The following is a 13,136-nucleotide window of genomic DNA, read 5'->3' as shown; positions in this document are numbered from 1 at the left end:
TTGTTATTTCATATGTTACTGAAATTTATCATCTGTATTCATCATAATACAAAACTAGTATGAAAAATGTAAGATGAAAATTCACATACATTTTTGAGGAGAGAATAAACAACTTCCAGAGAATTATTTTACTTTGATCAGGCAGCTCTGAAGCCGAGACCTAATGTTCTTGGACATTACTTAAGAACCAAAGTGCTGAGAAAACACAGAAAGTACTAAATCTGTGATTTATTGGATCAACTCATCATCACCTAAAGCGTTAATCCTAGCATGATGACCTTTTCTGGAAGTTCTAATCACCCAAGTCACTAAATTTGGCACCATTTCACTAGAAAAGATCAGAGTACTGTTATCTTTAACTAAGCAACATGTTGGAAACAAGTATCAGTCATCACTAAATAGATTTGCTTTCTTTTACCTAATTCATAAGTCTCTTCTTGGTGTTGACTTTTCCATTTACCTAAAGAGGATCCTCTTCCCAGGCTTCCTCCAATGGGACTGGGGATGCTACTTTTGTTTGGCAAGTTGACAGGACTGGTTTTGCTGGCTGGGAAGAGGCTCTGGGTGGGAGATGTTGGGGACTTCACAGGCTCTGTTGTCTTAGGTCGGGATGAGAGATTCAGAGGCTGTGCTGCTGCCTCATCCTACAAGAATTTAACATAAATAATTATTTTAAAAAAGACAACTGAAGCACATTATCACTTAGTAAGCCACAGTTATTTTACACCTCAGAGACAATGCCACATTCTCCTACAATAATAACAAAAGAAGCTAATTATCTACCTCCTTGAAGATTCATTGGAAGGAAACCTCATTAATTTCCCTGTGTTATGCTTCTATTTACATTAACTGTGTAGTTGGATCATTCTTTTTGCCAAATTAAAATCTGAATTAGCTCACATTACAGCTTAATTTCCTAATGTGTTTTCAGGGATCTAAATTAACCTAGGGCATTTACAAAGAATTATTTAAAATTTCAGTAGCTCTGTAGTGCTTTTATGTTATTCTCTCTGAAAAGTTCCTGTAACTATAAATACTCTCTGCAGCTAATTTTTTAATATACATTTTTAAATCAAACAATTGCAAGTACTTTAAAAATGGAAACATAGAAAGCTTTCTGATCTCATGGGCCCCTGCCCACAGTGCCACATGCCACACCATAACTTCTATGTGGCTTTCTGGGTGTGGGAACTCTTTGTGGTCTATATTCTGGTCTCTATTCATGTTTAAAATTAATTTTTGCAAAGAGTAAGCGTACGTTATAATTATGTTTTATATACTATGATATGTGCAATTTATTTTTCATGTTTAAAGTGATGTGTTGTTATAGTCTTTGCTACATATATTTACAGAATGTCTATTTTAAGACATGTCATCCACTATACTGAGAACAGTGTTCAGATTTCTGGCTTAGAACTCTAGGATAGCCAGGAACTTGAAAAGCCAAGTTCCTTGCCTTCATTTTGTCACATTTATTCTGCCATAAAACATCTGGAACAATACTTCTATCATTTTAGAAAATTGGTTGCAGTCTGCACATATTTATTTAAATGTTTGGTTGGAAGATGTGCATTACTGTGTTCTGAATCAAAATCATAAGCAAATGTTAACTCCTGTTTCACTTCTGGGAAGGCACTGGGTACTTGCTTTTAATGTCATTACTTAAAATATACAATACAGCTTAGTTAACAGAACATTCTTCCCCTTGGTAAACATGTGGCCTCACTCTGGGACTTTGTTTTTTCATTTATAACAAGAAAGCCTCATACTAAATTATCTCTAAGGTCTCATTTAGTACAAATACTACTGATTAAGGCGAAACAAAATGAACACCAGAAAATACTATTGGAAAAGAAAAATTGGAAAGAGAAAAAAATTAAAAGCCATACACAGACATTATACAGATCACATTCCAAGCACTGTTTTAGGCATAGTCATATATATTAGCTCTCTGAGCAATTAATGGCTTTATGAGGAGGGACAGCATTATGGTAAATTTATATTGTTTTTATCATTTCTGGACCATTAATTTAAGTTTTCTATGACATATCAGGCTGATGCTTTCCTCTACCATTACAGCATTTATAGCACCTTGTTTAGTTTAAAATATACTCCAGTTTAATATTTATTTTTATAATTCGATAGTTGCTATTTCCACTAGCAAGGTCAATGTTGTTATTGTTGATTTTAACAGCCTACCTAAGCCTAACTTTGTGCTGAGTCTGGAGATAAAAGAAATAAAACTGCCCAATAAAAAATGTTACAGACTCTTGTTACTCTTTCATGAAAGAAGCATGGATGTTTTCTCAGAGTATACATTCCTAAGTGTTGAAATGGGGGTTTTTTTTGGTCGATTTTGTACAACTTTATGGGTGCTTTATAGGGAATACATTTTCTTACTAGAATCTAGCTAGACATCTTCTACAAGAGTTGTTTTTATATCATATCTATTGAATCCTGTTAATTGTGTCATTTGAGTCTATTTGAGGTTGGTTGATTTTCTCTTTACTGCTTGTTTTTTCATTTTTTTTTTCTGTAAGTCTGATAGTGATTGAATGGGATCTCTATACTGTGAATTCTATATTATTGGATGATGGACTTTATCTCTTTCTTTGCATATTTGTGGGCTTTGTTCTGAAACAGAACTATTCTGTTTTCTAGGCATAACTTTCAGACTTCTTAAGTAGGTCAAGAACAGCCTTCAATCTATGAATAATTTGGCCCTAATATAAAGAAATACCAGTTGGGTACTCTACCTAATACCCTCATGTCAAGAGAGCTTTACATTCTGGCTACTGGGAGTGCAAACTATTCATGTGACATTGTGAACAAATGAATTGTTTCACAGGCTACCTTCTGGAATTTTATTCTGGCCTTAGGTAGTCTCTTGAATGCATTTGTTGATCAGCACTCAACTATACAGGGGAATAGTTTGCAACTTCTTCAGCCATTATCTCTTTTCTCTTGTACCTTATTCTCACAAATCTGACTTATAATAAACAGTACTTTACCCTCTGTCTCTACTCAGGAAACTTGGTAAGCTCCCTATCAGGTTTCTGGGAAGTAACCTTTAAACAGTTACACGTCTAAAGTGAAGTTTGTCTCCTTACAGCGATCACTGTTTTGTTCTCCTGTCTTTAAAAATCATTGTTTTAAATAGTTTTTCTCCCCTTAGGCTTATTTAGCCTGGGAAAAGATGTCCGATCTCTGTTCTTTATTAACACTAATCTTTATGAATATTCATTACGTATTAACAGAAGAGAAAACTTTTCTCCATTTAACAGGGGAGAAAACTAAGACTGCAAGTAATTAAGTAACTTGTCCTATACAACCAGGCTAGAGAAAATGATATAACATTTGAGAACAGAAATATTCTGGTTTCTAATGTTGAAAGATTCAGAGAAAACACAAACAGATGAAGAGGGAGGTAAAGAACTTATATTTATTTGTTGCCTTCAGCAAGTTTCACCCTATTTCATGCTTGAACTTAAAATATGTGATCATGTTATTTAAAGGGGTTCTTGGTGATCATAATTATTTTAATTAGTAAACTGTTTCTACAAGTTCTTTAGTAACAGGGGCATTGAATTTGAAATATTTGCTTCAGAACTTAGTTTATGTGTTTTATTTATATATACAATAGACAATCTAATAAATATGAGAAAGGTTTCCTTTGTTATTAACATAAAATATAGTCAAGTCAAATTACATAGAGAACTCCCTAAAAGTTTGCATGTGGTAAAATGAGTAATATAATTCAGTTGGCCCACAAAGACGGAATGGTTAAAACTTGAATTTAACCAGGGAACATTTTACTCATCCAGTAAAGGCTTGGTTTGGGAAAGTTCCAGTTGGCCAAATTATTTACAAAATGACTTATTCATGTTAAAATTTTTAATACTCACTAGCTCAAGACATTGATGTTTGATGTATTTTAGCAGCCATGGTTAAACCAAGTGCCTTGATTTGAGCTGTAGTGCTCTAATGCTCTGATTCATATTCACAATTGTGTTTGGACACAAAACAATCTGTTTCCATACATTCTGTTTTACAGAATGTAAACTGCCTAGTAGCATGTCTTAATATTTCTACAAGCAAACATGAATTTTTAAATATTTTTGGAAAAATCTTAAAGAATGGACAGCATTAAACTAATGGGGGGGGTTGATACACAAATGTCAATGATCTTACTGATGTTTGCTTTTTATTATCTTTGACATTTACAGTCTGCCCCCCTCCTCAGACTTTCTGGAATGCTAAAATTCTGACACGCAAATTTTACTAAATAAAACAATTTCAGTGATTGTACAGCATCCTATACTGTGTTTGGTTGCTCCCTACTATTTTTCATGTGAAGAGTATACTAATGCAAAAATTCTCTCTTACAATAAAGCTCCCAGAGTCATCATATTTCTCTTAGAACATAAGTTAGCATTCAAACAAGTTAAATCTTGAAACTATTGGAGCTTAATAATTCAGCACAGAAAGCCAGCACAATTTTTTTTTGCAGATCTTGGGGATTGAACTGGGCCTGGGCACTATCCCTAAGCTCTTCAGGTCAAGACTATCACCCTAACCCTGGACCTGGGTGTTGTCCTTGAATTTTTCAGCCCAAAGATACCACCCTACTCTTGAGCCAAGCCCCACTTCCCATTCTAGAGGTTAATTGGAGATAGTCTCAGGTCCTTTTGTGGTCAGGCTGGATTTGAACCTTGATCCTTAGATCTCAGCCTCTTGAGTAGCTAAGATTACAGGCATGAGCTACCATGCCAGGCCAATATATATATATATATATATATATATATATATATATATATATATATAATTGAAGAATTTATTAACATTGATTTTTACAGCCTATTTCAAATGACGTGTTTAACAAACAACAATATATATATTTTTTAAAGCTGGCATGGTGGCCAGGCCTATAATCTAAGCAGTTGGAAGACTGGGGCTAGAAAGATCAGAAATTTGAGTCAGCTTGGGTTACATGGTTTGTTGTAGAGTAGGCTAGCCTACAGAGTAAAAAAAAAAAACAAAACCCAAACAACTAATATCATCTGTAGTTGCTAGTGGTAGCACAAATGTCCAATGGCTCATCAATTTCCCTGTCACTAAGTGCCTCCTGGGTGTTTCAAGACATTGAAAATAAGTGAGCAAAGGCATTTATTACTGTTCCAGACATAACTTGAGAAAGCCTATTTTTCTTATTACAGTTATATGGCATCAGGAATATGACTAGGCAATAATACCATTCATTCCTTAAAGCCATGATTTGTAACTAGTTTTGAAGGAGAGGCTTGCAACAAATCATGTGAAGATTCTCCTCTATCACCTTTGAAAAATCTCACAATTCTCCTTCTCTGGCAGTACAAGTTGGCCCCTACCTATTTAAGGAACATGGAACGAGGTGTTGGAAGTCTATGGCAAAGACAGGCAATAAAATCATGGCCATTTATGCCAATGAACATTAAAAAAAAAACCCTGAATCCCAATGAGACATATTTTTGAGAAGTGACTTTGCAGTTAGGCAAAGATCTCACATTATAGCACTATTGTTATCAAAAGGGAAACACCTGTTTCTCAAACTCAATCATTAAATTTACCATAAAGAAGAGCATTTGGGGGTTCCTTTATGTTACTTTGCTTCCTGCTGTTTATTCCCAGCATAGCCAGGTTCACTACCTTTCTTGTGAAGCTATTTTCCAAGCTGATTCCACAATCCTGCAAAGCAAGTTACCTTAACTTGAGTTCCAGGGCTGGTCCCTCTCTTTTCATTTTTTATCCCAGTAGGTGAGACTGCCCCTGCTGTGTTTGGTGGCTGTGGAGTTGATGGCATCTTTGCTCCAGGTGACACCTGCATGCCGGCCAGCTGAGCGGCATAGAGCTGCTGCAACACAGAGAAGACAAACATTGATCTCTTTATATGTAGTTGAAATGGAGTTTAAAAAAAAAAAACAAGAAAACAAAACCTTACCATATTGTTAGAGGACTAGTTCTCTTACAGCCTTGCAATTTCATTATTCTTTAAAGAAGAAACTAAGTCAAACACAGAGAAAGCATGCTGGGCAAGAGCCATGGTTGTGTACCTGGGTCTTCCAGCAATAACTACTTTCTATGAACTCAGTTTCTCCAATTGAACCAAAAAATTGATTAAATAGTCTCTAGGGTTCTTTCTTATTCTCACAAACTCTATAAAAAAGTTCTTTATATTTGATGCACACCACAAAGGGTACCTAAACTTCCCTACAGATTCCTGGGAGAAAGACGCTGTTATTCACCACTGACTGAACTCTGGAGACCGATACTTCTGCATGACCCCAGAAGCCAAGTGAATGTTACTCTTGTCTCAGGGTCAGATTTCTAGATAGCAGGTAACATAATCTTCAATAAAACTAAAATGTCAGATTGCTTTTTATCCTGCCACAGGAGCTACTCATTGAATTCACAACCAGAACCAGAAAACAAAGTGCTTCCTTCATACCCAAGAAAGATCATTTGGTTTCTCTCGTCAAGCCCTGACTTTGGGACTCCAGGTACTCTTTCCATATCCTCACTGCTGTTTCAAGACCTGCCCTTCTACAGCTCTTTTTGGCAAACCAACGATCTGACTTGTCTTCTCAGCCTTAAAATGTTCCCCTTGGGGGCTGGGAGTTTGGCCTAGTGGTACAGTGCTTGGCTATCATGCACAAGACCTGGGTTTGATTCCTTAGTAAAACATACATAGAAAAAAGCTGGAAGTGGTTCTGTGGCTCAAGAGGTAGAGCTCTAGCCTTGAGAAAGCCCAAGGACAGTTCCCAGGCCCTGATTTCAAGGCCCACAAATGGCAAAAAAAAAAAAAATTCCTCTTGAAGAGGGTTAAGAAAGAATGAGGTAAATTTGATTTAAGTACAATAATGCATCTATGGAATATCACAGTGACATCCTCCTGTACAATTAAAATTTGCACTAATAAGGAGAAAGATGAACAAACAAGCCTTCTCTTCCCTGGGATGTTCTAAGCAGATAACCTAATAGCATATATTTTAAAATGATAAACTATGTTGATTTAACTGAATTCAGAACAAAGACCAAAAGTCAGGTTGGCTAGTCTCTATACAATTTTAACTTTAGGCCAAGTAATACATATATATATATATATATATATAAATGTGTGTATATATAATGTTTATATATATAAAATGTGTGTATATATAATGTGTATATATAAAATGTGTGTATATAATACATGTATAATGTATATATATGCACATTATATATATGTGTGTGTATAGTTTTACAAGTTCAATATTACTTTAAGGTTTACAAACCAACAATAACAATAACAACAACAACATGAAAACAGCATGTCTAACTTGTATAATGTAAACCTATAGCTATAGGGTGGCTAGCGTTTTTTCATACCTGTCCTTCATCCCCTCCCTTACTCTCTGCTCTATAGAGGCATCCCTAGTAATTTATTTAACTGTTGACTAATATTTGACATCAGACTTGTATGTGCTTATATATTGTTGGGTCCTTATCTACTGAATTTATACAATGGAATATGAGTATTTAGCTTTCTTTTAGTCAGCACCTTACCTATGTTCCCATGCTCCCCAATTTCTTATTGCTAGTACCACATTAATTAAAAAATTAATTTTTACTGCTATATTATTCTCCCTAGATACTTACTTCCTCACTGACTCTCTTATTTTTCTTAGTTTGTCTTTCTACTTGCCCCTCATCAAACATTTTTCTATTCTGACACCTTTTTCCAATTTTATCTTTCAAGGTTTCTATGACTTATTAGGTCTCCTGATGTTACAGAGTTAAAGGTATTCTTTTATTCTCTGATGGCTTATATTTAATTTTTTATTAAATTATTTTATTAACACTGAGTTTTACATATTTCAAATGTCAAGTTTAACAAACAAGTATTCAAAAATACAATCTCTATATGCAAAATGGAATCTTTATATGCAATCACTGGCACATAAGTTTAAGAACAAAATTAAAATTAAGCTGAGGGTTTGCATGTCATAGATACATATTGATGTATATATCATTATGTCTATAGAATATATATCCCATCTGATTTTTATGTCTATGTAGTTATATTTATATCTCCAAGTTCATGTCAATGACCTTGAGTACCTGAATATTGAGTCATCGCTCTTGTACTGTTTGGATCTAATATCCACATATCAAGGAGACCATGCACCTTTAGTTCCTTTGGTCTTGACTTATCTCACTCAACATGATTTGCTCTAGTTCCATCTACTTCCCAGTGAATGCCATTATTTTATCTTGTCCTGTGGCTGTTGCATGTATGTACCACATTTTTTGTATCCATTCATCTGTAGTGGGGCATCTGGGTTGTTTCCATGTCTTGGCTATTGTGGATAGTGTAGTGATGAGCATGGTTGTGCAGGTATCCTTATCATACCCTGGGTTACGATGCTCAGGGTGGATGTGATGACTTCTTTTTATAGTATGCTCTCCTCTATTTTGTTAGATAATATGGATGATAGATTTGGGATTTGTTTTTGTTTTATGTTCTCTACATTGTTGTCTTTTTTTTTTCTTTCAAGTACTTTGAGCTCTTTCCTATTAGAGGCTTTTCTAAAGTCTCTGGTGTTGACTGTTTATGCATCTATGAGAACATAATCAACAGTGAACTGAAAAGTCTAAATGTAATGGTGCACTTATTGACGGTCAGGTTCAGTATAAAGTACTGATGCAGACAGACAGACTTTTTATTGAGGAATTCTAAACTTCAGTTTCTACAGGTTGCTCCTCTTATACTGGACCATTTTTTTTTTTAGAGAAATAACTAAATTCTCCCCTTATTTTGGAGATAGACCTAATGTGGCACATTAGACAAGCCAGGCAGAAGGCAGGATCTTACTGTTCATTCTCGCATACCAGTTCTGTTTTCAAGTTTGTATCACCATTCACTCTTGACTATGTCTGATATTCAAGACAAAAACCTTCCATGTTCAATTTCTCACAAAATCCAACTTCTAGTCTTCTGCCATGTTACATACAGATAGTGATAGTACATGAAAAGAGGGGATGGAGTTAACAGGATGAATAGGGTTAAAGAGAAATAATTGTAATGTGTTTCTATCACTTACTCTCCTCAAAATTACACCTTTTACACCTGCCTTCAAGGACACACAATGCCTTCAGTTCCCAAGCAATTCAAAGATTCAGCTCCCAACTGGGTTTAATTCTTTTTGCTGTTACACTCAGCACAAGGGATTTTGGGGGGTCAGTTATGGGGCTTAAACTCTGAGCCTGGGTGCTGTTCCTGAGCTCTTTACTTCAAGAATTCTTAAGACTATTTACTGCTTGAAAATTTCATTCAAATATTTTCCTTTCCTCTTATAATTAAGATTAAGTCATTACATTGATAGTCAAATTTCAATCATAATAAATAGAAAGCTTCCTGGTTTGTCTACCACAGAGAAAACAGTTCAAACTTTGCCATATTTATAGGAGAGAAAAAACAGGTGGTTTATATATAATTTCCAGCATTACTATCATTCAGATGGACAGCTAAAAAAAATTATAGTAATCAAAAACAGACCTTTCAGCACATGTAATTAAATGAAAGCTTAATAAAGAATAATTTGCAAGAGCCAGATGTGCTTATGTCATGATTGTTGCTTTCTTTGGAACAATTTTTCTAATATAACGAGCCTCTAAAGGAATTAAAGTTTCATAATTCTGTATGCAATGACTCAGTAGCAAGCATTAATAAGTAAAAGTCAAACTGCTAGTGTCAAACTTAGGCAAAAGAACGGCTGTCTTTTTGGCCTTTTTTTTTTTTTTGGTATCCCTTCTCTTTGAAATTTAGCTAAAGTGCTTTAATAAAGGGACACAAGAAACTTTTGTAAATTTTTCTTTGGATTAAATTATTGGAGCAAAATACTGCCTATATAGTAGTTGACAATGTAAGCAATATTGTCTACTTTTGAGTATTACACAATCATGAAATCATAGATGTAAGACTTTAACAATTCTAATTTCTTTTTATTTTATTTTTATTTTTATTTTTGTCAGTTGTGGGGCTTGAACTCCGGGCCTAGGTGCTATCCCTGAGCTCTTCAGCTCAAGGCTACAGCCATACTCCTGAGCCTGGGTGTTGTTCCTCAGCTCTTCAGCTCAAGACTACCACCCTACCCTTGAGCTATAGTGCCACTTTCATTTTCTAGTGGTTAATTGGAGATAAGAATCTCAAGGTCTTTTGTGCCCGGGCTGGCTTTGAACCACAATCCTCAGATCTCAGCCTTCGGTGTAGCTAGGATTATAGGCATGAGTCACCATGCCTGGCCAGAATTCTTTTTATTTTTCTAAATTTTGAGTAAAAAGCACTAATTAGTGAAAAATGCAGAAAACCAAATCTATTTTATATCTATTTTTTTTAAAAAAGACTCAATTCAGTGATTATTCAGGTTGATTGAACAATTACAATTGAATTTTAGAAGTAGAAAAATATCAAATGCTTCCTCTTAAGCTCTGATAATCATGTGTTTTATATCATTTTCTAGCAAGTTGCCTGTAACAGAGGCAAGATCATATAGATTATGAGGCTGGACAATAGGATATCATGTAGGACTGAGTAAAACAGTCCTGAAACAAAAATCAGAAAATCAAAGTACAATGCTAGAAGGCATTCATGAAAATTAAAGTATTACATTATGTGTAGCAAAATATATTAGTTTAATTATAAATATTAATTTCAGATAGAATATTTTAGTTGATTTGGATAGTAAAAGTGTCAATCCATTAAATATTAACAAATTTACAAAATAAATTTACTTCTCACTTTCTAAAGCTAGCAACAATTGAATGTATGTTAGGAGCTGGGGAGAATTCAGTCTTGGACTAAGAACATAGCCTTGGAGTTGTAAAATAAAGGTCCTTAATACTTGATATGTGCCTTTCCTGTGATACTTAATTTTTTTAACTTTATATTTAGTTTTATACATATATCTTACTGCCCATGATAGACTGTAAGATTACCAAAGTTATGATAAATCTAATTATTTTTGAGTGTTTAATGCTAAGCCTTGCAAATAATAAATATCCAAGTAATACTTTCTGAACTAATATAGCTAGAAAGTTAGAAAATAAACTATCTAGAAATGAGGTAATCATGTAATTAGGTGATCATATTTATTTTCTATACAATAAGTAATTTGTGGTGTTGAGTTTAAAAAAGTAAAAGATAAAGTCAATGTAATGAAATAATTTATATTGTTTCATTAGAAATGGTTCTTTAGAAGTGATTTGATAAAATGTTTACTAGATAACTGCTCAGTAACTATTAGCTTCATTAACTTGTCTTAAACTTTTCTAATAAATTATACTGAATAGTAATACTATAGCTTTTCTTCTCAAAATGATTATAAAGGAAATGCTACTGTACCTTTTTGTAAAATAACAGAATTGTTAGTAATTCCTTTTTATTGTTATCTTTGTCATTATACAAGGGAGTTTCCATGTAACAAAGAGGTTTATGAATATAATTCATCTTGATCAATGTCACCCTTGATAGTTATTCTAATGAAATAGCTTCAGTTAGAAAAATCCTTTTGCAGACAAAAGATTTAAGATGAAAAAGTGTGAACTATGATTAACTAATACATATGGGTTTGAAAATTTTTATTCCACATATAGGATTCTCAAATCATAGTTCAAAGTCACAGTGACAGTAATTAATATTCATTCTTAAACACAGTTGAGGTTTTAAGAATCAACAGTATAGTAAAGTGTATGCATAATGAGATTCATATATGTTCCAAGTTCCAGGTTTTATTGGCTCAATTTTGATAAATTCATAGTGGGTGTCTAGGATATTGAATTGTTTCTTTTTTCAAGCTATAAAAAGGATACACAAAATACACATGGAAAATTGAGCCAACTAAAATCATTCATTTTATAGAGCACTTCAAATTCAGTAAACAAAGTAGTTAGAATAAAAATTTTGGTAAATGGAACAATGACACAGCACACAGATTGAAGGGGCCTTAATACATCATTTAAGCTAGGCTGACCTCCTCTTCTACTGGTAAGCAGAGGTCCAGTTAACAAAAATAGTTTTCCCAAGATCACTAATGTAGTCAGTGCTAGAGCTAGACCAATTTTCTAGCTTTAACTCCAATATTACCACAATGTCCTTTAAAATGTAATAAAGTTTTTTTTATTATGTTTAACATATAGTAAGTCTTTGTACCTTTTGAGCCCAGTTCTTGCATTGATTATTTGGCATACTGATAAATATTCATTAAATACTTGTTCATTAAACCTGATACTAAATACCAAAGATACAACAATAAGCAACTAAGAAATGGCATCTGATTAATTGAGCCAACATGAGAAACTTCCATTAAGTAATGCTTAGATAGCACCTATGAAATTGTGGGAGACAGAAAGTATAAGGAAACAAATGGAAAGATATCAAGAAATTAATTAACAAAGATGTCTGATATAGTTTGCAGATTCAAAATAGCTTCTCTGAGGAAATCCTGTTTTTGGTGAGTAAGATTTATCCATGTGGAAAGGTTGATTATAAGCATTTTAGAATGAAGAACATCAACTATCATGGCTCTGAGGCAGAAAAGCAAGGTTTCTGAGGAACTTCAAAAAGCCCAATGTGGGAGGAGTGCCAAGTGTGAGTGGAATGTCAAGAGAAGAGGTTTGGGTGGGCAGTGTAGACTTTTGACACTTTAATAACCAAGCCTGTTTAGATTCAACACAAATTAGTAGGCTCTACCAATCAAATTGGGTTTTATGGGGAAATTCTTGAGTATCTGCCAGGATACACACTGGTCTATGTATTGTACGGAGAACTTTGTTATACCTTTGCTATATTGGGAAAAAGAAGCATGATTGTCCCCAAACACCAAAACTGACCTTAAATTATGATGTGTGGTATCAGTGTATCTACATTTATTATAAATATAGATACATTATAGATAGCATTATATATGCTATATCCAACATAAACTCCTGTATATAGCTTTAACTTGTTGTATTTTTATTTGCATTTTTTCTTTTATATCTCTTGCATTTCTGTACCTTATGTCTTGCATATAAGATTACTGACCAGGGGAGGAGAAAGGGAACCACAGAAACAGCAGGAC

The 13,136-nt window shown here is 33.9% G+C and overlaps 1 protein-coding gene across 23 annotated transcripts in view; it reads right to left on the bottom strand.

The window, feature by feature from the left end:
* Window positions 1–13,136, bottom strand: part of Sox6 (SRY-box transcription factor 6) — a 559,138-nt gene that overhangs the window by 70,262 nt on the left and 475,740 nt on the right. For 16 of the 23 annotated variants that reach the window (XM_090348077.1, XM_090348078.1, XM_090348079.1 and 13 more), the window contains 2 exons: window positions 5,741–5,890; window positions 419–644 (listed from right to left, as the gene is read on the bottom strand). In XM_090348077.1, the coding sequence (XP_090204203.1) occupies window positions 419–644; window positions 5,741–5,890 (376 nt within the window). The remainder of the gene's footprint in view (window positions 1–418; window positions 645–5,740; window positions 5,891–13,136) is intronic. The other 7 variants (XM_090348074.1, XM_090348082.1, XM_090348086.1 and 4 more) reach the window with 2 other exon arrangements.

The sequence above is a fragment of the Megascapheus bottae genome, chromosome 16 (assembly GCF_031878675.1).
Source record: "Megascapheus bottae isolate mThoBot1 chromosome 16, mThoBot2.hap1, whole genome shotgun sequence".
Lineage (NCBI taxonomy): Eukaryota > Metazoa > Chordata > Mammalia > Rodentia > Geomyidae > Megascapheus > Megascapheus bottae.
This window is presented reverse-complemented; position numbering and strand designations above follow the sequence as displayed.